Source organism: Centruroides vittatus, unplaced genomic scaffold (genome assembly GCF_030686945.1).
Source record: "Centruroides vittatus isolate TY-2023 unplaced genomic scaffold, ASM3068694v2 contig_482, whole genome shotgun sequence".
Taxonomy (NCBI): domain Eukaryota; kingdom Metazoa; phylum Arthropoda; class Arachnida; order Scorpiones; family Buthidae; genus Centruroides; species Centruroides vittatus.
The window spans coordinates 787,061-814,166 of NW_027122272.1; the positions used below are offsets into that span (position 1 = coordinate 787,061).

The following is a 27,106-nucleotide window of genomic DNA, read 5'->3' on the forward strand; positions in this document are numbered from 1 at the left end:
CAATAAGGTTGTCGCAGACGTAAATTATCTCACTCGAAATTACTACAAGATGGAATTAATAATTACAGCTGTATTCTTGGTTAACGTGTTGAATATTAATGCGATTTATATAGAGAAAAACAACAAAAACACGACAGTAGCTATGAAAGAAAGGAACGAGCAATTGTTCCATATAGCTTCCAAACACATTGTCAACGTAACAGAAATGAAACTGCCATCACATTTGGCAGGTAAGTTTTCAATAATCTAAATACTCTGTAATTTTCGTTAGTTTATATAAAAACAAAGAAGTAATTTGGATTCCGATATACTCGTATTAACTTTTGAAAAATAAAATAAAGATTTCTTTTGTAAGAATCAGACAATATTGAGAATAAAATGATAACTAAGAAATTAAATTTACGATTATCTAATGTTAATTTTTTAATGTTTGTCGTTAATGTCCGAATTTTTTAATTTGTTAAGTAAGATGTGAAAGTTTAGATGCATTAATAAAATGATCACAGTAAATTTATTATCAAATGATGTAATTTTTAAAAAAGCTAAACATTATCTATAAATAACAGTTTCGATTATACGAATGGATGTTATCAACATTATCCGATTCGATGAAATTGATATAGATAATGCTTAAAAAACAACTTATACCTGAAAATAATATAATTCACACTTAACAGTACAACTTGTAAAAGCAGGATTTTGTACAAAACTTTATCAGCTTTAAGCAGAGTTTCTGTCACTATTTCAAAACGTAAACGTACATTTTTTTAAAACCAAGTTTTAATTTAGACATATTTAATTGAAATTATTCCAAAATTAAAGAAAAAAGATGCAGAAAATAAATTTTATGCATATGCGGATACGGCTAAAGCCCTTAAATCCGAAAAAGCAGGGATGAATTGGCTAATGCTAGCTTTATTCAAGTATTGTGGTTAATTAAAGCAAGTAACAATCTGTTAATTTTGAACTTTGTATGTAAAACGCACTTTATTCAAATTACAAGAAGATAAGGCTTATATTATCCAAAAATAAGGTGGATGAAGAAAAAAAAAACTTAAAATTCGGATTTTATTCACCTCGTTCTGAATAAAGCGAGAAGAAAATTTGGGGTATCACTTTGGCCAGATAATTTGCGATTTTTCTAATGCAGGTTGGATGGATCAAGAGAGAATTTCGTTTCTTAAATGAAGCAGAATTTATTTTTCTATTGGATGGATCAAGAGAGAATTTCGTTTCTTAAATGAAGCAGAATTTATTTTTCTATTGTATAAAAATAAGTTGAACGAAAATAAATGTTGCCAGTTACATCACCAAAGTATCATCAGATTTAGCTAAAAATTGTAGATATAGCTTTAACAAAAAGAAGTACGTTATTTTGATTTATTGAATACCGATAAGTTGGCTTACATAGATCTAAAATGGTGTATAGCAGTGGTTTATCGTAGTAATACAGTACATAAAATTAGAAAAAAATAAAATCGTTTGGTTAAGATTTTTACGTTTCTTAAACTTATTTTTACTTTCCTGGTTGCAATAAATAACAGAGGGAAAGTATGACGAGCAGTCAAAAACTGACCACCTCAAGATTTTTACATTTTTGGACTTAAGGACCTTGAAACGTCAAGAAATGCAAAATAGTTGGGTGTTTTTTCTGTATGTTTGGATATTACTGTGTGTGTGGGAGGCCACGATGTGTTCATCGTGTTCATCCAATTTAAAGCTTATTAACTTCTCTACATTTTGTCGAAAATTTCCGAAATTTTGCAGAGATATTTGTGTATTAGAGGCATTGATGCTATTAAATTTTCGAGGTTAAAGATCAAAGGAATGGGGAGGGAGAGGGGTCATGTGTCATATCTCGAGTATGGTCGGATCGGACTTACGAAAATTTTATTCGTTATTAATATTTACAATATTTTAAAATATGAAACTCATCTCTAACCTTAAAATTAAGCTTATTGTTATTTTATAATAATTAACAATATAAAAAGTTTTTAAAATTAATTCTGAAGCAGATGACACTAAACACAATTTGAACTTTGTTTGCCGAAAAAGTTACACAACTTGTTGGATTGTTTTTTTTTTTTTTATTATTGCACTAATTAGTCTAAAAAAATACATAAATAAAAATATAACATCGCAGTATATTTTTACGATATCCTACAGTATGTGTATTCAAGAAAAGTTTTAAGACACCTATTTCCTTTTCTTTTTTCAATTCTATTTATTAACATATTATAATACAGGAGCTTACATTTGATTTTTAAATTTATAAGTATAAACATATTACCAGATTAAAACAAATTGTCGCCATGTCGCAAATGGCTTTAATTTTGACGATAAATAGCCACACCGTGTTTTTACTTGTAATAGCCACATCTTGTATAGGTTAAAAATTGAAATGCTTATGCCCATAAGAAGACAACATCTAAATTCACGTCTGTTCTAAAACTATGGATAAACTTAGACTTTATCCTGATAAAGTCCAAGATTTAAATTTTGTTCCTCCGTTGCTTCCTCCATCCGTTGTAGGGTAATGTTAACTTCATCAGCTTGTGACTTGAATAAAGTGCATTTTAAATGGATAAAGCTCGAAATTAATAGATTGTTAACTACTTTAACCCAGAAGAAATAGATAAAATTAACTTTAGGCTGTGGTTAATCGTAGTTTTATTAGATCTTGAGCTTTAGCCGTAACAATATTCTCAACTCGAAAAAAAGAAAGCGTATGAAGCACGTGTCAAAAAGTAAAACATCTTCGAGTTTTCTTACTGTTTATGTAGACAGATGCCATCTTGGGAGAAATAGTTGCTAAAATTGGATTTCCATACTCTCCCTTTCTCCCTGCCTTTGTCTTCTTTATGATTAACGGTAAAATATTTGGAATAACAATTTTTTGTCTTAAACATCTCAATGCATCGGAAAAGCAAGCAGAACGTTGTTCCTTCTGTTTTAAAACCGAAATGGCGGGAGGACGCGAACATAAATACGTGAAATACAGTATAATTACGGACAGAAACAGAAAAATAATACTTTCTAAAGTTTCTGCCAAAACCGTACACAAAATTAAGTGAAGTTTCTTCTTTTTATATTCTAGAAATTTTCCTAGGTATAGATAGACACTAGAAGTCTTTTTCAACGACATTCATTCTAGTTACGAAATGCCGAAGAGCTCAAGCTCCACCAGCACATCACCAAGCAAGTTAGTTACGAAATTTATTAAATTTATTTCGACTCGAAAAATGGTACACAAGTTTCTCTGGCACGTGTATGATCCAAATATATTTAAATTTATTGTAAGATTTAATGTACAGTACAATACAAGTTCGAGATTATATATTAAGGTTTATAACTTTTTATTCATATTTTACATCGTTGTTTAATGTTAAGCTCCTACTGATCATATTAATTATGGTTCGTGTATCAGCGTTTCGTTAAGCTTAAGTTATGAATATTATGTTTCCGAAACAACTAACGAACTTGTTTAACTAAATTATTTCTTAAAATTCATCATCGTATATGTAAAATAAATATTGACAAAGTGAATTAAAAAGCCTGATTGATCAAGCGCTATGATTCCATCTTTGACAGGTTCTAACTAATTAAATCTAATAATAGTAGTAAGCTCATAGCACATGGTTTTCTGTCTACGTCTCATGGATTCCGCCTCAGATATGATATTTTGTGAAAAAATTTCGTAAGTTACGTTTTTGGGAGGTTCTTTCTCTCACAGGTTTTACTCTATACAACATGCAGTTTTATCCCTTTTTTAATATTTGGAATTTTATATAAATTTATATTCTATTTCAGCAAAACCGAAATGTTTGCGTACTTGTTGGTGGTTACAAGGAGGATGTTACAATATGACTACAAATACCTGCTATTGTCCAAACGACACCGTTATGATTGGAACTCAATGCTTTGACAAAAGTAAGAAAGTAAATTCACTTTTTATTAAGTTAGATTATATACTGTGTATAATATATAAATATATACAGTACAGTGTATACTGTATATGAATATTATGAATGCATTCATATTATTCAAAAATAGAGTTCATACCTCGAGAGAAATCAACTCTATTGGAAGCCAAACACTGTTGCAACAAGGGGAAACATCATTTCCTCCGTCTTCATTTATTTTTCTTTTCCACAGTTTTCATTTTTTTTTATAAAAGCTGAAATTTTCTCAATCGATTTTAAACGGTGCATGTTGTTTCCCTGCAGGGAGAGATTCAGAGCATTCGGTTTTTCAAAATATCACAAGTATGCTAGTTTCAACAATAAATCTTCAATCAGAAAATTTTCGGCATACTTTGTGGTCTTTAAGAATAATATAAATTTCCTGTCGCAGTTGAAACGTACGAGAAAAAAACATTACCTTGAGAGAGTCATCGCTCGCTCATGGTGATGTTTTGTACTCTCTCGAACTGCTGTAGTACAACAAAGACGTGTGCTCGGATCCCACATTCTGACATAGTTTTTTGAAAAATCTTGCTTTCAACGGCCGAGTTTTTATAAAGTTTATTACATTCACTACATATTCTAAGGCCTGGTTCAATGTAGAATTCGGATACTGTATTTTGATGCGAGTGTTTCCCTGTGAAGAACGAAATGGGTTCACAGTGCATAAACGTCTTTGCTTCGAAAAAGTACTTCCAATCTTCTATAAAATACGGACCATAGAACGAACAACATCAGTAAAGATACCAATGCATTTGCATTGATACTTTACTGATGACTACCACTGCAAATTATTTTCGGAAATAAAAATATCAAGGATCTCAAACAATTCTTGAGCCTTAGCACCAGCAGTGATACTTTTACAGAAGAGAAAGTCTTCTACAATGTTATTATTATCTATAAACTGTACATAGCAAATCAAGTGAGCATCATTATTATTACTTATGTTTTTATCCAGCTGCAATCCAAATTCCTTCCTTCTATTTTTTCGATAACTGAACATTGGAAGTCTTTCTGTATGTGCTGTATTCTGCGATTGATAGTGTTATTGGACAGAGGCAGTGGTGATATTCGGCGGGTTCGCACAGGTTCGGCCGAACCCGTTGTGTAAAATTTTCAGTTTCCCGAACCTTGTTAAACACACGGAACATTTCTCAGTGGGTTTGTTTTTTTTTTAAAAATATATTAAAATATGCGTATTATACTCTGTAATACTACTAAACTAGGGCCTTATACCCCGTTTGTACCGAGCATTTCAATCTAGATTGTGAGCAAGGTCAGGGAGTATGTCTTGGTGCGATCCCTCTCGACCGTTTCAATCTTGACCGAAACGAGGTTTAATCGCGATCGATTCAAGAGAATTCTTGAAAGTAGATGCAGTCATAAGAGAGATCCCAGAATGCCACGCGCGCAAGATAATACAAGATGGCTGTGGAATACGTGTCGGGTATGGACAGCGAAAAAAAATGTATAATGTATCTCGAGAGATGATGACACGTGTGTATTTCTATTTCGAGAAGCGCCATTTCGCGGTAAGGAATTCCTTTGCCTAAAAAAAAAGAAAAAAATAAATAAATAAAAGGTCGACAGCTCCAAAACACTATCGTTACCCGGTGTTCACCCATGGCTCGTTACGTTAGGGAAAAATTTTTTGCTAGCAAAGCCCTTGTTAAATATTTCGAATATCACCACTGGACAGAGGCACTTTGAATGCTGCTACCCAGCAGACCCACTGATCATAATGTTCACCATATCTACAGCAGCCAGCAGAGTGAGTTTATCTGCGATGGGATGAGGCTTTTTACATTTTGCGATTCTACGTGTCATCTTTATCACTGAGTTGATGATTTGCTTCAAGTCTGCTAGATGTCGAATCTTATCACATTGAATTGAAAGTGGAAGTAAAATTATGAAAATTTTATAATATTTCGCGGCGCACACTTTTGGAACTGCTGCCCTAATGTGGTAGTGTAACCTTTTTTATGGAAACATCTTGAAAAAGATAAAAATATACTTGATATTAGTTACATATCATTGGAAAAAAATATGATGACCACATTAAACGAACGAAATAGGATGATAGGAAGAATAACACCGACTTTCTACTATGTGGGCACTAAAAGTACTGTACATTTAAAAGTACCATTTAAGTCAACCCATTATGGAACAAAAAATATCACAAATCTGGAAGAATGCTTCATTAGCTTGAATTTACAAAGGTAATTGACGGCCGGATGGCCGAGCGGTCAAGGTGGCAGCCTACCGCTCTGGAGGACCCGGGATCGAATCCGAACGGGTCGAATAATCCCCAGGAATTTTTCGGGGGGTGGTCCGTCGGATATGTCGGCCCCGTCCCTCACCACCCGGTCGCCCCATTGTGGGCCTGGCCGAACCCATAATGGGCCGTCTATAAGAGGCCCTCTTAGTGCCCACAGGGCGGAAAGAGTTAAAAAAAAAAAAAAAGACTAAGGTAATGTGAAAATTCGAACCCGCCGGAACCAAACGCTAGCAATAAATCGTTTTATTGTTTGGTTCCCACGGAGAAAACATGAATCATGAGGAACAAGATTGGAATAGTGCTGGTTGGTGAAAGAGAGAAACGTGACCGAGACGATAAAAGGGCGACGAAAGAGGAAAAGTCGGTCGGTTACGTCGTGTCCATTGGATAGTGTGCGCGTCCCGAGTCCCGAGGGAACCCGACGTCGAACGAAGGAATACCTTGCCGAGGATACTTTGACCTAGAGGAAAGACCGACCCGGATCACGAGGTATGACCTCCCCAAATTCTCTCCCCTCCGCGTATCCGAACTTAGGCGACGGTAGCTCGCCCCTAATTGTAACTGTAGCTTTAGTCTTAATAAACTTGTTGTTGTTTTTATACGTTGGTAATGTCTTTTATTCGAGTATCGCTGCCGCCGCTCTATCGTCGAACCCATCAACTTCCTCCACTCGCGTAACGCGTGACGCGTAACGAATCCGACCCGCCATCTTGACCGTGGGCAGGTCTCCCCGACCTGTTAGCCGAGAACCAGGAGGTGCGACTCTGTCCACCTCCCGGACACACCCACAGTAAGAAAGAAGAAATAAAGAACTAAAGGCCCATGAGTCTCCTATCAAACTTATACAAAATTCTCACAAAAGTAGTCACCAATAGATTCATTGACAAACTAGATAAATAGACTTACCAACCAGTTGAACAAACAGGATTCCGTAATGGATATAGCACAATAAACCATATTCATACAATAAGACAATTAATTGAAAAAAGAAAAGAATTTCAAAGATTCCTATTAATGACCTTCATTGATTACGAGATAGCTTTCGACTCCTTGCACACTGAAGCAATAATTGAACCTACGGAAGAAATGAAAATGGATAAACCATATTTTAATTTAATTAGAAATATTTACTTATTAAAAGTATTTTATTAAAAGGCAAATTGAGCAAGGAACAGCCGCCAAGGGTCAGGCTTGATGATAAAATCATAAAGGTTGCCGACTCTGTTAAGTATCTTGGTATTTATATTGGGGCCGGTATGAGTATAACGTCACACGTCACGTTTATCACCGAACGGTGCACTAAGGTATTTTGTATGTTGAAACAAAGTATTAGGAAGGAATGGGGCTCTAGTTTTATGACTCTTTGTGTTTTATATAAGGGTTTATTTTTAAGCTCTATGTTATATGGTATTTTAGCATGGCGGGACCTCCTTAAAGATTACCACAAGGTTAAATTGGAAAGGGTCCAAAGGGTCCTTTTAATATTAACTAAGGGGTATAATACTATATGCACTGTTGCCCTCCAGGTGATAGGAGGGCTTTTACCTATAGATCTTGAGATTGAAAATTGGCATTTTAATGCCTTACTAAGGATAGGTATGACCTTTAATTCTGGCGGAGTGGTGTACGACGGCACCGCAACGAATATTAAGGTTAAAAAGGATGAGATTGTTAATATGGTTAATGGCTTGTGGCAAGACCGGTGGAACAGGTCAAGCAAAGGGAGAGTTACCTACGGGTTCTTCTCTAATATTATTAAAAGGTTAAAGGCTAAGTGGGTTGAGCCTAATTATTATTCCACACAAATATTAAGTGGAAATGGTGACTTTAAAAGTAAGTTAAGGTCGTTCCACCTGGTCGATGATGACCATTGTGAGTCCAATGCTGTCGACACCCTCCAGCATTTTATGTTTGATTGTAGTATTTTTTTATATTGATATAGAGGAGTTAAAGGGCATTTTAAATATAAGCTCCTCTCATAATATTGATTTTGGTGTAGTCTGCACCAACTTGGTGGTCACCAAAAATAATTACAATGGTGCATATAAGGTTTTATATGGTATGCTTAGGAAGCGTATGGTTTTAAGGGTCGGTGTATGACCTGGGTTTTTATTTATATTGATTTTATGGTTTTATGGTGCATATATTTATATGGTTTTAAGGTATAAGGGATGTATAGTACATTGTTTGACGTACGGTCCCATGGTTTTAATACTAACATGGGTTCTACTATACCTTATTGCAGCGATTCTCAACCTTCTTAACCCCCAAATAGTAAATATAAATAAAATTAATATTTCGCGACCCCCACCCAAAGGAATAATAACAGTAAGCCTTACTATTACTAATTGAATTTTGACTGTAATTACAAATGTAACTTTCGTCACGTCTTATCTCTGTGAAAAGGGTTGCGCTAAAAACTAAATACAGGAATCGTCTTTTATCACTCGAAAACAGTTTGCTTTTGTGTGTTTCTAACGTAGATTCAAGTATGAAGAAAATTTTAAATGAAAAACAAATGCAACCATCACATTAATTTCTTTTCTTTACATGTGTACTTATTGTAAGTAAAATGTTTATAAATTTGTAATAAATGATGTTTTCTCATAAAATGATTTCATTATTTCTTCTACTTCTACTTCTACTTCTCCCCCTGGTTCATATGGAGATTTTGGCCTTAGTTTGCCTTCTCTCCGATGGGCGGCGCCGCCTTCTTAGGTGAAGCGGCCTGTCCGAATTATGTACTTCTCGAGATGTACTAAGTGAGTCTTTTGATTAACGCCCGCTTTACTGGAGTTAAGCCGCAGTCCACTGACAGACTGCGGCCCAGCTCCCGATGGGCCGCCGCGTACTTCGGGCAGTGTAGCCAGTAATGCGCCGTTGTCTCTATTTCCCCGCAATGCGGGCACCCATTAGTGGGGTGAAGCCCCCTAACATGCAAGAACCCGTTAAGGGGTGCCGTTTCTGTCCGGAGCCTAGCCTGGAGCGTCTCCATCCCTCGAGTCGAGGCATGATGATACGGCCAACTATCGAAAGGCCGGAGGTGATACCTCCCCTTACTCCGGTGGACCGCCACCCAGCGGTCAGTTAGCGAATTCCGTTCCCGGTCCCTAATCAGGTGGTGAATGTCTGTGGGCATAAGAGGCCCCTGCCAAGAGCCGGTAAGGCTGTCTCCCCGCGCTGCTCTGTCTGCCCCTTCGTTAATAAGAATCCCTTTATGCCCAGGCGTCCAGACGAGCTCCAGTGGAGCCGGAAACGAGAGAATCGACGCTGCGAGGTCTATTATCTTTGCTGGAGATTTGAAACTAACATTCAGTAAGTCCTCCAGTACCGCCTTGCTATCGGTGAATATCGTCGTTGGCTCGGGGTTCCTATACCCTAGGGCGATGGCCCGCTCTATCCCCGTCGCCTCTGCGCCAAATATCCCGCAGTGCGTCTCTAGGCCCCAGGTCTCCCTGAGGTTCCAAGCTGGGATATAGATCCCTATGGTTGTCCTGTCATTAGTTTTAGAAGCGTCAGTCCCTATTAACAACCTCCCCTCCCAAAGCTTGTGCCCAATCCCGTCGAAATGCGCCCTGTATTCCCCGGGTGGATATAGTTCGCCCCTTGAAAGGCTGTGAGGTTGACCTGCCTCTGAATATGAATGTTGCTTGGTGGAGGCCGCGTTTGCCTTTGAATCCTGGCTGAGGATATGCCTAAATGGTGCAGATGCTCCATTGCCCGAAAGACGAATGGCTCCTGGAACCTCCGCCACTTGTAGTGCCCCAGGCTTTTCTCCGTCGATAGGAGCCCATGAAGGGAACTGTATGCGCCTCGCAATATATATGTGGTCATCTGAGTTACTGCCCAGTGGTACAACCTCCCTTTGAGCCCGATATACCCGGTCTCTGTGTACAGCGACGGGAGCGGAGTTGTTTTCGGGACCCCTAGGGCCGTCCTAAGGGCCGCATGGATAGGATGATTTCATTATTGTTTCGCGACCCCCTTTAATATCACTGCGACCCCCAGGTTGAGAATCGATGCCTTATTGTATAGTTTTTACTGGGGCGATATATATTTTATATGGTATATATGGTTTTATTTATTTATTGGGTTTTATAGTTATACTTAGTTATATATGGTTTTTATTGGGTTATATATATGGGTTATTAGGTATTTTATTGTTTTATTTATATATATATTGTTTTTAATAGGTATATGGTAGACTGGTGCACTAGTTTTAGGTTTTATTTATATACACTGAAGTGCCAAAAGTCATGGGATACCGCCTAATATCTTGTTGACCTCCTTTTGCCCGGCGAATTGCAGCAACTCGACGTGGCATGGATTCAACAAGTCGTTGGAACTCCCCTGGAGAAATATTGAGCCATGCTGCCTCTATAGCCGTCCATAATTGGGCAGGTGTTGCTGGTGCAGGAGTTTGTGCACGAATGGACCTGTCGATTATGTCCCATACATGTTCAATGGGGTTCATGTCGAGCGATCTAGGTGGCCAAATCATTCGCTGGAAGTGTCCAGAATGTTCCTCAAACCATTCGCGAACAGTTATGGCCCGGTGACATGGCGCATTGTCATCCATAAAGATGCCATCCTTGTTTGGGTACATGAAGTCCATGAATGGCTGCACGTGGTCTCCAAGTAGCTGAACATAACCATTTCCTGTCATTGTTCGGTTCAGTTGGACCAGAGGACCCAGTCCATGCCATGTAAACACACCTAACACTATCAGGGCCGGATTTACCAATCCAGGGGCCCTGGGCACAAATTCGGTGGTTTCCCCCTTTAAGAGTAGGCAAATTTGATGATTTAGAAAGTTTACACAAAATACTGTACTTTCAATTAGATTTGAACTAGGAAGTTGTAAATTTCATTTAAAAATAAGGTTATTGTAAACATACATATATTTTATAGCGTAAAACTAATGATTTTAATTTAACTGAAAAATACCTATGTGAAATTTTTTCCCGAAATTTTCCGATGTCTCATAGGTTTTTTCCCGGGTTTGGTTTTCTCTGCCTGTTGCCCTCATGATTAGGCAACATTAGGCTGTCGCGGTAATAGAAAAAAAATTATGTTTAAACAATTTTTTCTTAGCTTTGTGGGGGCCCTGGGCACAGGCCCCAAATGCCCTTATGTAAATCCGGCCCTGAACACTATTATGGAGCTACCACCAGCTTGCACAGTACCTTGTTGACAACTTTGGTCTATGTCTTTGTGGAATCTGTGCCACACTCAATCCGTACCATCAGCTCTTACCAACTGAAATCGCGACTCGTCAGACCACGCCACGGTTTTCCAGTCATCTAGGGTCCAACCGATATGGTCACTAGCCCAGGCGAGGCGCTGCATGCGATGTCGTGCTGTTAGTAAAGGCACTCGAGTCGGTCTTCTGCTGCCATAGCCCATTAACACCAAATTTCGCTGCACTGTCCTAACGGACACGTCCCTCGTACGTCCCATATTGATTCCTGCGGTTATTTCACGGAGTGTTGCATGTCTGTTCACACTAACAATTCTACGCACATGTCGCTGGTCTCTGTCATTCAGCGCAGGCGGTCGGCCACTGCGTTGTCCATGGAGGGAGGTTATGCCTGCAATTAGGTATTCTCGGCACACTCTTGACACTGTGGATCTTGGAATGTTGAATTCCCTAACGATTTCCGAAATGGAATGTCCCATTCGTCTAGCTCCAACTACCATTCCACGTTCAAAGTCTGTTAATTCTCGTCGTGCTGCCACACTTGAGTCAGAAACTTGTTCACATGTATCACTGGCAGACAAATGACAGCCCAGCCAATGCACTGCTCATTTATGTTTGGTACGCGATACTACTGCCATCTGTATCTTTGCATCCCATGACTTTTGGCACTTCAGTGTATATGATTTTAGTTTTATATAAGGTTTTAATTGTATATAGGTTTTTATTATTACAGGTTTTATGGTTCCCCTCCTGCTCGAGGAAGACACAGTGTGTCGTATGCATGGTAGTGCATGATTTTTATTGTTGCAGCAGTGTCCATAAACGTCCTGCTGCTATTTTATCTATTTGTAATTTTTTCGTCCGATGGCTTCTTTAATTTTTTAAAAATTATTTTAAGACGTAGTTCTCTCCAACATGGACCACAATTAATTTTCTGTGATTTAGACAATACAATCCTGGCGCCGACCTTTCTTTTAGGCTACTAGCCGCCAAAACGCTAAAAAGTCCTTTTAAAAAAACACATAAATTTTCCAGTTAAAAATATAAATTTTTAAAATAGGAAGTGGTGATATACGAACGTCTTTACTGGCACCATCTAACCTTCTTGGGGTGTTTCTACTTTTTATCTACGAAAATTAAGCACTGGAGGATGTAGATTTTGGAAAGCTTCCCCCTAGTGACGATATTTCCCAATTAGGATTTGTATTTTTTTTAAATTTATATTTTAAAAAAAATTATATTTTTAACTGGAAAATTTATGTGTTTTTTAAAAGGACTTTTTAGCGTTTTGGCGGCTAGTAGCCTAAAAGAAAGGTCGGTCGCCAGAATTGTATTCTCTAAATCACAGAAAATTAATGGTGGTCCATGTTGGAGCGAACTACGTCTTAAAATAATTTAAAAAAAAATATTTTATCTATATATATGATGCATACATGGTGTTGGCATGACCATATTATGCCAATAAAAATCTAAGAGGTGACCTTATGGGTATGGTGCATAGGTCTAGTAGATAGCAGATGCTTATTAAGTCTGAGGGACTTGCTGGTACGCTCACGCAGGCAGTGGTGATATTCGGCGGGTTCGCACAGGTTCGGCCGAACCCGTTGTTAAAATTTTCAGTTTCCCGAACCTTGTTAAACACACGGAACATTTCTCAGTGGGTTTGTTTTTTTTTAAAAAAATATATTAAAATATGCGTATTATACTCTGTAATACTACTAAACTAGGGCCTTATACCCCGTTTGTACCGAGCATTTCAATCTAGATTGTGAGCAAGGTCAGGGAGTATGTCTTGGTGCGATCCCTCTCGACCGTTTCAATCTTGACCGAAACGAGGTTTAATCGCGATCGATTCAAGAGAATTCTTGAAAGTAGATGCAGTCATAAGAGAGATCCCAGAATGCCACGCGCGCAAGATAATACAAGATGGCTGTGGAATACGTGTCGGGTATGGACAGCGAAAAAAAATGTATAATGTATCTCGAGAGATGATGACACGTGTGTATTTCTATTTCGAGAAGCGCCATTTCGCGGTAAGGAATTCCTTTGCCTAAAAAAAAAGAAAAAAATAAATAAATAAAAGGTCGACAGCTCCAAAACACTATCGTTACCCGGTGTTCACCCATGGCTCGTTACGTTAGGGAAAAATTTTCTCCTAGCGAACCCCTTGTTAAATATTTCGAATATCACCACTGCACGCAGGTATAGCAAGGGGTGGTGGTGGGACCTCTGGGACGGGATGTCTATCAACGACTTATGCACAATTTGACCCGACAATCAGAAAGTTTGGGCACCACTGTTTTGTGATTACAGCAGAGAGATATATTTGGCACCTTTCTTTACCAAATCTACCATTATGTTGTAATCTTTATCTTTTCATTGCAACTGTGGTTTTTTATTTAATATTACTTTCTTAATTTCTTCTTGACATCGTTGTATTTACTTTTTGCGCTTTGTTTTGCTATACAGGTATACCTCACATTACGTCGGTAATTGGTTCCAGGAGAGGCGACTTAATTCGAATTAACAGTCTCCGAATTTACTTGTCACTAGGCTAAACAAAACGCAAAATGTTTATGCACTTCTAGAATTGATATCGTCTCCACAACCGAATTTCCTTATACAGTGGTGCATCGTATAACGTACGCCTCGAATAACGGACGCTGCGAACAACGGACTTTCTGTTTGACCGTTACGTGACTCGAGCAACGGACCGGCTGCGAACAACGGACTTTCTGTTTGGCCGTTACGTGACTCGAGCAACGGACTGGCTGCGAACAACGGACTTTTCGGCATAATTGGTGACTGCTCCATGGGTGCGTTCTTTAATAGCGGTCGCTCTGCGTCTCCCCTACTACGGGAGTGCGCTGCTGTTCGTAGGCATTTAGGAACGACGGTGAAAGAAAAAAAAGATGGCGGCGCCCGCACTATCGATAGTATCGTGATGGAGGAATCTATAATTCTAAAATATGAGCTTTTAAAGGCAAAAGAAGAGTCCCAATTGTAAAATTTAACCATAAAATGGATTATTTGTCGAAAGAACATTCAAAATAGCCACGAAAAAAATTTGAATGTCGGCTACCATTCGAAAAAAATTCGTAAAGACACATCACCGCGTGCGCTAACTCGCGCTTTCACAGTTTCTAAATTTTCATTCATAAAACCACATAATGGACCCGGAAACGAAACTATCTGAGCCATGGAGGACGCCATGTTGCTTTCCACCGTAAACTACTGCTACAAGCGGCTGTTTTTGCCGTTCGACAATGCCCACTCTCAGCGGAATTTAGGAACACGTTCTGCAGGAATTTTTAAACGGATGTCGCTCGCGCAGAGTTACGCTGAGGAATAAAAGAATGCATCCCATGTTCATTTTTTTTAAATGATATAGTACGGTTATTTTATGATGCGGAACGAATTAGATGTTTTAACATGTATTTCTATGGAAAAATGCGTTTCGTATAACGGACGTTTCACTTAACGGACGTGCACCTGGAACGGATTAAGTACGTTATATGAGGCACCACTGTACTTCCATTTTTAATATATATGCGCGAAATGCATGTGCTAGCGAATAGACGAACATAAGATGGGCTTCGGAAAATGGATTTTCAAAAAATATTTTTAGCACTCTTGGCGAATTCTCAATTGACAAAAGGTAGCCCTGTAAGGCTTTATACAATTGTAAAACATGATTTATTACGGGGTATAAAGATAGCCATCTTGTCTTGGAATAACTTAAAATTTGTTTATAGTCCATTTCAACATATGCACAAAACTCTTTCAATGTGTCTACACGCACCGCGTAAATCGAAAAATGGCTATATATTTTGCCGAGAATATTTTTCTACATTAACGGATAAACTATCTACTGCATGTTGAATGTAGTTATTTATAACGTGTGCTGGACAGCCACTTCCTTCAACAAGTTTGTTAATTTCATTTCTTAATAAAGTGTAGACGTTATTGCTTCCGCGATGCTGCCTACTACCGAAATTGGTGTTACAGTTATCACCACTGAATGCTACGAGTTTTTTTAAACAGTTTATTTTGTTTATTGTTTCCACCAATAAGGTTTTGATGGTTGCAGCTTTCTCATCTGGAAGAGAAGACAACTCAACTAATTTATGATTTAAACCATTTTCATCTGCATTGAAGTATTGGATCAAAACTGGAAACAATTTAATATCCTTATGATTGCTGCCATCTGTTAAAATTCCAATAAAGGAAACTTTTTCAATTTCTTCAGTTGCGGCATTCAAAGTATACGGACCGAGAATTCCCTTTATAATTGCTTGAAGGTTTGTTCGCGCCAACATGACTTTTGTTGCAACTGATGAATCTTGAAAAATTACTGAATTTAATTTACTTGTACAGTCTGATGACCGAAAACTGAAATGGTGCATCACGATGTGGTATGCTAAAGTTAATTCTGCTGCAGATATTTTTCTATCCAAGGCAGAATCTTTTGGAACGAAATATTGTATTTTGTGAGAACTGCATTCTGCGCTAATGTCCTTTTTATGGGTTTCTGACTGAAGGTGTTGATCTAATGAGGTTTTTCCTTTGTAACTTATTTTTAAATTTATATTACATGTGGGACAAAACACTTCGTCTTCTTTCGCAGTACTTTTAAACATTGTATAACGTTTTTGTAAATTATCATTAAATTTGCATTTTCGTTTACTCATTTTCTAAAATAAATAAAAATATAGTATTTAGATAATATTATTATAAAAAATACCGTATTATGCTAGATTGTTACATAGGTACAGTACATAAATACTAATACTAAATACTAACCTGTTATATATTGTTTTCAAAATATGTAATTTAAGTAAAAAGTTGTTATGAAGTTCGCGGCACAAAGAATTCGGTCGTAATTTCCCCTACAACTGTAAATCAGTGTTACCAACTTTTCGTTAATAAATGTCGCTATATTTTAAAATAAAAGTCGCTGATTTCGCCACAGATATTTTAAAAAGTCGCTACTTTGTCGCTACTCGATAAACAACTAATTTTCTAGTCGTCAAAAGGCTTTATTACTAAACAAATTTATTGATACAATACAAGAAAAGTTGTACACATAATAGTTGTGTTAAAAAACAATTAAAAAAATAATTGAATAATTCAATTGAAATAATTGAATATAATTATAATACATATATAACAAAAATGAAAAAACGAAAAAAATAATAAGTTTTAAAACAGACTTCAATCAGAGTCGCTTTCGTCTTCCGACGACTGTTTATCAATGTCAGCCTCTCTTATTTTAAACGAATACATAGTTTTGTTGATTTTTTAAAAAATGTTCTTGAGTAATTTCCTAATTAGTACAACACGAATTTGCATTATGTAACTCAATTTTAATTCTTAACAATGCCGAAGTTAAATTAACTCCAAGACGATTTCTTTTTTTTTTTGGTTTTAATGTCAGCCAACATTGAAAATACACGTTCCACATCAGCGTTGCCATGCGGAATAATTAAGGCACTTTGTGCCACCTGTACAATGTTTTTAAACAAATACTCGTCGTTGAAATTTTTAATTTCTGCTATTTGGGTCCATAAATCACAAGTATTATCAGCGGCTTCATCAAATTTTAAATAAAGTTTAATTTTTTTGTATTCATTTTCAAGTGTGTCGACATTAATGTCAATTTTCATAATTTCAGTAATTGGTTTTAAATTGCATATTTTATTGGCATTAAAAATGTTTTTATTCAAAAAATCTAAATTTTTATAAAAACGTTTCCAATTGGAAGTCTTTTAAACGCTCCACTAACTGCTTTTTGGTAAAACTTTAGACATTTCAAAATAAATTCGTTGTCAGTTTTACTTAAATCATTAATCAGTGTTCTCATGGTTACCCCAACATTAATTTTTTCGATAGGCAATAGATTATGTGGATTATATACATTAAGAGTTTCAATATTATCATCATAAGCCGATAATACTTTTGGTTTTATAAAATTAGAGGCTAATAGTTTAACTCTTTAAACACGAAGTCGGCCGAACAAAAAGTTGTTTTAGTGGTTTCGTTTTACAAATTGTTTACTCCCTTCCCGCTCGGTTGAGTTCATTTTCTTTTAAGAGTGATATCGAATGTCAGTCCGTTATGTTTATAAAATCTTTGTTGTTTTGTATATAATGTATATTTTTTTATATAAATTAAATACATAAAAATTATATAAATTAAATAATGTGTATTATTGTATTGTTGAATGAAATGTTATTTACACTTTTTTCCGACTTCTTTTCGTTTATCATTTTTATATTAATCTTATTTTATAATATATTATTTATCGTTATAATGCAAATTACTTTTTATCGTTAATTATGTTATATTCGTTTTCGCGTACATTTTAATACTTTTTATGATATTTTTGTAAACTTTTATAAGAATGCCTGCACGCCTTTTATATCCTCGGGACTGAGATTTTATTCGGGAGTTACCACGTTTTCAATTTAGCAATTTGAAAAATTTCCCGGGCAGATTTATTTTTGTTACAAAATGTTACTTTTACAAATTTTTAGCTCTGCACACTGTAGAAAAATCTGGAATTACAGTTTTGTCTATCGTAATATATTAGTAGTTGCCTGAGAGCGCTATAAAGTAGAGAAAAGTCTGTAAATTTGAAAACTATAAAAATAAATTTATATTTCTCAAAAATAAAAAATAAAAATTTCAAAAGTCGCTATTTTTGGCTGATTTGTTTGCAGTCGCCGCTACGTCGCTACGTCCTTCTAAAAGTCGCTATTGTGGCGACAAGTCGCTACGGTTGGTAACACTGCTGTAAATGTTCCACTGGTCTCTCATACAGCGTTGCCAGATGTTTTCTGCCCTTGTAGCCAAATAATTTTTAAAAAATAGCCCAGAAGTAGTTATCTGTGAAACTAGGACATTTCCGTTAGGCAGTAGGACGTAAGACAAAAGGTTTTATTGTAGGACATGTCCTTCCACAGTAGGACAGATGGTCACCCTAGTAACAGTACATACTTGTAAATGATGTTTATAATTTGGTGATGTTTACAGTACATCGCGGACTCTTTATTTGTGAATGTGGTTTGCTCTAAGACATTATAAAATAAAATGATTTTGTATGGTTAAATAACAAATACAGTTATGTTAAATTTACCAATATCGAGTGGCGCTGACACGACGCCAAACGGTAGATATTTGAACTACCGTGGAAAACGCCAATACTGAGCACTTAAACGACCGCTAAATAAGACGACAACAGAGTCACGTGATTCTGTTTTGTATTCATATTTCGTTCGTTTGTTCGTTCATATTTCACAGATATTCATATTTTGTGTGTTTTCATATGTCGTTCGCAAGGACTTATGATGATTATATTAACGTTTACTGTAAATGTACATATTGTAATATGATTTTATGTACGTTTAACGTTTTTCTGGTGATATTACAACTTCAATATTTTGTGGCGGACAGACGTAAAATCAAATAAAATGACATAAACTTGATATTTATTTTTCCATATATTTTTTTGACAAACGACGTATAATCGAGAACGAGTTAACTGGAAACGACGTAACACGAAGTATACCTGAAATATTTTATTTGCATTTAGTAGAGACTTTCCTTATTACAATCCCATTTTAAATTAATTCCGCTAAAGTTGGCTATATTTTTAAGTTGTGCATCTCCCACATTTATTTTATATAACTTTTTCATTCCACAATTGTATTGTCATCCATTAAGTCACAGCTGCGTAGTTGGTTGCGAAAACTTTAAAATAACTATACCGTTTTCATATTGATATACAGTAGACTGTGTACAATGATATAAGCTGCCCTATCGCAATCATTAAAAAAAAAACATTCTTAAATGTAAGATATGGAAACCAATTCTGCAATACCAATATAGACGATCATCGATAAAAAATATTGAGCTACATCACCTTTATTTATGACCTCTAGAGAAAGTATAGATATCTCATAGTAAAAATTTCGCTAAGATGTAGTCAATTATCGGCTGCTGAGACCTGTCTTCTCAACCGCGAATGTTCTGTATAAGCCAGAAAATGGCGTCGGAATATGCAAGATTCTCAAAGATCCGCAGATTTCCGATTCCTGTACTAAGTGAACTTTTCCTATGTCCACAGGGCCGTCGAGATAGGACATTTCTCTCGGGATCGTAAAAGTCTTAGAGACCCATAGTAATTCCTACTCTTATAAAATTAATGGATCAGACTAGGTCCACATATGAAAGATGACGAAGAACGTGCGACATATTTAGATCTACCTACTCTGAAAATTTCTAGGTTAATTCGGACCTGCACCGTATCCTTATGGTAACTTTACTGCATCGGCTGTCGGCCGTTACTTTTATTTGCATTAGGAACATTTATAACTAGGCCTGAATTTATTTCTTCACTTGAGTATATTTAATTCACTCGAAATCTTCGCGTTATTTTAAAAAATAAATTTAAAAATATATATGATGTAAAGTAATGTAACTGTACTCATGCCCAAAAAATAAGTATGACCATTAATTTGGCTTATATCAGGAATTACTAATCAGAGCAGAGTGAAATTTAACATATAACGTATTACCCCGTCTTGAATGTCTTATAATGAGCGAGCATACCGTTATATCCACATATATAGGCATTCCGTTATATTCCAATTGAAAAGTAGACGAGGAAAACTTGTTTACTTTTGCGTTTAATGTTAATATTATTTAACGTTATTGTATACTAAAAATCGTACTGTTAAAAATTTATGTTTTGAAGTTAAACCGCCAATTAGTTCTACATACAATTAAATTTCACGGTCCTGAGGACATTCTGAAACAATAGAAATTTCATTGTCTTTACTAGATTCACTGCTTACATTAGTTTTACTCGTATCTTCCGAGTTACTGTCACTTTTATGCTCGCTTGCCGGCGAATCCTCCACAAAATCTATCAGTTCTGGTACACATCTCTTCTCTCTGACGCCGGAAGTGTAAAATGCAAAAGATACGCTATTTGAAATAGGCATAATCCATATTTTTCAAACGACGACCTCACCACCTCATTAACTATGCTTCTCCGTGCATCGCAAACTATTTTACGACTTCCTCATAGGAAGCAGACTTTCTGTTTCCTTTATTCTCATTAGCAATCCAGTCTTCCTTTTTTCACACCTTGTCTTTAAAAAGTTTATTCATTTGAGTGTTAAAGTGGTCATACCGTCTGGAATATAGTAAATATCAGTATTTTCTTGTTTCATTGTGGCTTGTACGAGTCGAATCCCTTTAACGAGTTTTATACGGGAGATGGCGCACTTTTTACAGTTTAATACTCTGTCACTAGATGCATTCAGAACGTTATCCTTTGTTTCGTTAACTAGCCCTTTAGCGTTGATCTTGCATTTTTATGTTTTCGGGAAACTGTCGACATATTTTTTTAATATTTTATATAATAAAATATCTTTTTTTAAACAACAAGCTATATGATTTTCTTTTATCCATTTTTACCTACAGGATTTCTAATAAAACAATGTAATATCTAATAAAATTCTTGACAAGTCGATGTTTACAGGGCTCGAAACTGAGCCAACGGATTCGAATGCTCAAACGCTTTCATAGGGAAAAATATAACTGTGAGGTTGCCGACTGGGGGCGACTATGTCAAGAAGGTCGAGCGGTCGCGAAGGGTCGTATGTGGGCGATCGGCACTGAGACAGACTCTACGGTTACAAGAAACCGTTTATTTGACACGAAAGAAGCTTACAAGATTTCCGCGATCTTGGAAGTTCTAGGTCGGCAGCAGCCTCTGGGTCTTCCTCTCCTTTCGAATATAGTCTCATTTTGAAGGAGTGTCCCTAGGTCGCGAATGGCCAGTTCCCTCGACGACTCCGCGACTCCAGGACGATGCGGTCGACTTCCGTTGATGGAAAGATGTCGATCCGAGGTCGGGAGACGGAGACGAAGATGGGCACCAGACACACACACAACAATAGATCCGTCACTTGGAACTTTCGGGAGAAGAAGCCCTCGCGTCCTTGAATTCTCAGGTTTTATCTGTTTTCCTCCGATTCCGCTTTCCGATTGGTCTCTTCTCGTCACCTGGTGACAATTCGAAACCTTTCGGGGGCGCGGGAGAGGTCAAAATCGAAGTTTAATTCGATTCCCACTCGGAGATAGACGATCTACGTTTCCCCATTGTTCTATTGTTTAAAAGTTCGCGTCGTTTTCTTTAAGAAAAACTATTTCTAACTTCTATTTTTTTTCCTCTAAAAAAAATAATTTTTTTCTAAAAATAAATGATTTTAACGCGAATTTCAGTGTGGTTCGGACCTATCCAGAGCCTCACATAACGGCATGCCTTAATATACGAGATAAGTATAAATTTTGCTTACTGTAAAAAAAGAAACAAATCCAATTTGCCCATATTACGGCCCGCCTTTAACAGGGTAATTCTTAGCGTATTACATACTTTAAGTACAACTTGTGTATTCTTTATGCAATAAAACAATTGAAAAGCACAACTTTTATGTAAATTACGTCAAACTAAAAACATAAAGCATTGTAAAATATCTTTCTGCTTAGGAAATTATTAATATGGCATGTAATTGTCTCCTCCACGCGTAAACGCTGCACAGCGATTACTTATGCTGGTCATAAAACTATTTATCAGCTCTGTTGAGTGCAACTTCCATTCTTAAAGATAAGCATCTTAAAGATCCTGGAGTGTTATTGGTGGAGGAGAAACGGATACAACTCCTCTTCCTAGTGCATCAAATACACATCCTATGGGATTTCCATTCGAAGATCTTTCTGACCACTCCACGATACGAATATCTTCACTGTCAACAAAACCATGGACCACAGTACCTCGGAAAAGTCTCTTATGGGTTTCCAATATGTCATTTTTGTACTTTCTTGTAGTAATGGCATTATATACAAAAACGTGGAGCTGAGTCAAGCTTGTTTATTTCTTGCTCTATAAAATGGACGCTTAAGTTTATTTTTTTTTTTTAGACATGAGCTGTAGTCCAATTATCGCAAACTTATGATCAGTGTGTCATATTAATGCTGTATCAATCTATATATACTGTCATTTGCATCTTTTATATGATACTTTATTTTTTAACGTTAAGTAAAGTATGTAATGATATACTATGTTAATATATAAATTAATTATGTAATATTTTTACGAAGGTTATTTAGGTGAGTTTTGTTTCTACGATGAACAGTGCCAGGCTCCTAATTCAGGCTGCTTCATAAGTTCCATTGCCAGAACATGCCAATGTAAAACTAATTATGTAAGAATACATTATTCATGTTATGAAACAGGTATGTTTAATAATATTAATAAATATCTATTTAATCTCATTCTAAAGATCATTTTTGTATATCGCATCTGTTGCAACATATTAACGAATATGATAAGACTGCATCCCGGATGATATAAATTGATAAATTTTTGTTTATTTTCTAACTTTTAATTTTAAAAGTCTAAATTTTTTTACGTATATAATTTTTATTCGTTAATAGTTAAAATATATTTATATACTGATATAATACATTTTAAAATATTTATTATATCAATGTAGAAATATATTTTAACTACTTACTCCTTAATATAGTCTAACCTCCAAAAACGACCACCTGCCAACGACGATCATTTTTAAACAGTGCCATTTTTTCAAGACGTTTTCAACAAAATGCACAAAAAACGAGCAACTATTTATTGTGATATGGTCACAACGCCGGGCTGCAATTTTTAATCACATTTTTAATAAATAAGAAAGGACAAACAGACATACAGCAGGACAGACGAACAACAGTGTGGCTAGGGTTTCTCATTTCCCGGACTTTTGCTTGTCTCGGGATTCCGGGATAAAAGTGAACTGTTTCCCGGGATAGAATTAATTATTTTTAAGATATACAAAATATGTAAAAATGAAATGATATAATTATTTTTCATATTTTAAAGTAATTTAATAAGTTTGCAACCTAACCTCCAAAATCATATTAATAACGCTTTATAAGATATATATTAAAAATTGCCTTTGAATTACATAGAAATTTTTTCAAATAGAAAAAATCATTAAAGTTTGCTGGAAACTGCATACAACAACAACAAAAAAAACCAGCTTTGAATTGAGTTGAAAATTTAAAAAAAATAAACTTAGATCAAACTTCTAACTTAAAAGGTAATTTTCGTTCTTTAAATAAAACATAATACAATATTATTGTAAATTTTTTAATAAGATTTTAACAGGCAAAGATGGTCAATACTCCCATCTCTCAATCTGATTCTTATTTTAGTAACGAAAAATCCTGCTATCGAGAATGCCCATTCCGATTCAATTGATGTGAGTGCAATTGTGTTTAATGCATTTAAGAAAAGACAGATGTTATGTGTTTTTTCTCCTGTAACCTGGAAGATTTCTAGTTCGTTTTCGCGATTGTAGTACTTCTTTTGCTTTCCAGTATTCTTGATTTGTCTATCTCGGCTGCTTTAATAGCGGCATCCAGTTTATATCCCGATAATTCGGCAATTCGTTTAGCTTTAAAAATCAAGTTTATGAAAAAAAACTTCATACTGCTTTGTATCCTTGCCCAATTTGCACAGCCTGGCGTTACGCAGTTATTGAAGCTACTGGACATGGCTAAAAATTAAAACAGCATAAGCACAATTATTCCAGATATTACAGGTTCTGACAAGTAAAGAATTTTCAGATGCGAGCAAAAATGAAAAAACTAAGTACGTTTAAAATTAATAAATACAAATGTATTCTGACAGTTTATGAGTTAATTATACTTTCTATTTGCAAAATTTCCTAAATTTTAACACAAAATAAGAAAAGAGTGAACTTTTAAGAAATTTGCGGGATTTCCCGGATGAGAAGAATTTCTCGGGTTAAAAAAACAGCCAGGATCACGTTTGAGAAATCCTAAGTGTGACACTGTATTTTATTTTGTCTCATCCTATACTAAGTTATTTAATTAATTTGTTAAATTGTATTAACATCAGTTCTTATGTAATACTTTAACTCCCTTGTAACGAACTATGCGATTCATACAATAAAAAATTTAATTAAATTGAACTAATAATATTATGAATTATTATTAATAATTGAATACCAATTGATTAATTCTTAATTATAATTCTGAAAATTATTTTTTAAATATTTAAACAAATTGTATAAAGTAATAATGTGTCATTTTTACAAAGTGTCTTTAGGTGAATTTTGTCTTATTTCTGAACAATGCAAAACTCAGAATTCAAGGTGTGTAAATTTTTGTATGTGCAAGTATGGATATACACGATATGGTGATAAATGTTTACCAGGTATGTTTACTTAGCTTAATATTTAGTTATGAATATAAAAAATAGATAAACATTTTTATATGTAAAATCGATCAAGTTAGATATAAAACTCGATAAATTTGTTACATCGTCTTTCTAACAGAAAATTTGAATGAAGTGCGGTCTAACTACAGATTCTTAGCCCTTAAAATTTTTGAAATTCCCCACAACTATTCCATTTTCGAAATAAAAAAAAATGAAGTATAAAATACAGTATTTTTATATCTGGAGAAATTTCTGGTAAAAGATAAATTACAAGAGATCTATTATTATACTTTATATTTTATAATACAAATTTACCCATATATTAATTCCTTAGTCTAAATGGATTTGATTGAAAATTTCCAATATGGTTCCCATTATATCATATCGAATGCCGGAGGACCGAGGTGATTAAGGCGTCAGTCTACCGGTCTGGCAAATTCGGCATAAAGTCCTAGCGAGCCATCTCAGGAATTTTCCACGGGCCGTAATTATGGATCTGTCAGACGATTTCTCTTTAGCACTCGGCCATCACCATTGGGGGCCTAGCCGAACCCTCGAACTCCCTTATGGAAAATTGCCCTCGTGGTGCCCATAGAGCAGAAAGAGTTATAAAATGAAAACAGCATAATCTAACTACAAATACTGTTTAATAAAATATTTAGGATTATATATTGATCAAAATTTAATGTAGTTAATATACAGTGATACCTCGGTACTCGATCTTCATTCGTTCCAAAAAACTGTTCGAGTACCGAATGAATTTTTACCACAACAAATAATGTAAATTAGATTAATCGGTTCAGACGTCACAAAAATGCAGTTATTTAAGCATTTTAACTAAAATTTAACACAAATTTAACAAGATGTTTACAAGCCAGCATGCATAAATAAATAAATAAATAAAAACAAAAAACAAACACACCTATTAATTTTATTGGTTGAAGAAAAGTTTTTCCTTATTTTTAACAGTTGTAAAATAAAACACACTATTGCAAATGTTCTTTGTTCAGAAGCTTGTTTTGAATTTTTTACTTCGCGTTTTGTTTGAGAAAAATCGAGTCGAAATATCTGCAGATATCCGGCATTTTATGATTTTTCAGTTTCGGAAATTTATTCTAATTGAACATTTTTGTTTTAAAATATCTATTTAATCTCATTCTAAAGATCATTTTTGTATATCGCATCATGTTGCGACATATTAACGAATATGATAAGACTGCATCCCGGATGATATAAATTGATAAATTTTTGTTTATTTTCCAACTTTTAATATTAAAAGTCTAAATTTTTTTACGTATATAATTTTTATTCGTTAATAGTTAAAATATATTTATATACTGATATAATACATTTTAAAATGTTTATTATATCAATATAGAAATTTATTTTAACTACTTACTTTTTAATACTAGCAGATGTACCCGGCGTTGCTCGGGCAAAAAGTAACAATAACAAAGATTAAGATTATTACATTATAGCCGATCTTACCCGTTTTCAACGGGTGCAAGAATTAGGTCCCCCTCTTGCAAGACTAATTAGATAAATTTTAGATATCTGCTTACCACACCGGGATAACGATAATTAAGACTCATTGCAACAATTAACCCGTGCGTAGTACCACTAAGTGATGAATAACGAACGTTTTCGTAACCCTTTCTGGGTTCTTCTTCAGGTTTACTTAATTCCAAAATTAAGCTCAATCTTCCAGAGTCACTCATAAATATGAATTTGAACATAAAATCGAACATTAAGACGAAAAGTTCGAATAAAGCGAACATATGCGCATGCGCTCCCCCGGATGAGAACTTGTCCACGTGTCAACTTTGAATACGATGGAGCACTAAATATCGTTGAGAATTTTTGGAAGGGTCTAAAAATACGTTCGATTTCCCGCAAAATTCAAAGAAATGGTATCTAAAATAGTACAGTTGAAGCCCAGTTCTTCGGGATAATCTTTAACCCTATTCCACTCCCCCGCGGGAGAATTTCCAAAAGTCTCTTCTTAATGTGCATTCTCATGGCATATTCTATTAAAATTCAGTCAAAAACGCAAAAAATTGCATCTAAAATAGTGCAATAGAAGCCGAGTTCTTCAAAGTAATCCTTAACCCTCTATCTCTTCCCCCTCGGGAGAATTTCCGAAAAATTTTTATTAGGGCGCTCACCTTACTAAAGCGCAGTTAAAAGTAAAAAATTGGATCTAAAATAGTACAGTTGAAGCTGAATTTTTTAGGATAAGCCTTAATTCTTTTCCTCTCCCCCTCGAGGGAATTTCGAAAAATCCCTTCTTATTGTACATTCTCGTGACGTACCCAAACTGTGTACCAAATTTCAACTTTCAACTCCTAACC

The 27,106-nt window shown here is 35.4% G+C and overlaps 1 protein-coding gene across 1 annotated transcript in view; it reads left to right on the forward strand.

Annotated features, from left to right (window-relative positions):
• LOC136977922 (uncharacterized) overlaps window positions 1–27,106 on the forward strand; it is a 30,073-nt gene continuing 2,967 nt past the window's right edge. The window contains exons 1-4 of the mRNA XM_067273537.1: window positions 1–230; window positions 3,811–3,930; window positions 22,613–22,747; window positions 24,636–24,752. Of these exons, the coding sequence (XP_067129638.1) occupies window positions 50–230; window positions 3,811–3,930; window positions 22,613–22,747; window positions 24,636–24,752 (553 nt within the window). The 5' untranslated portion in view covers window positions 1–49. The remainder of the gene's footprint in view (window positions 231–3,810; window positions 3,931–22,612; window positions 22,748–24,635; window positions 24,753–27,106) is intronic.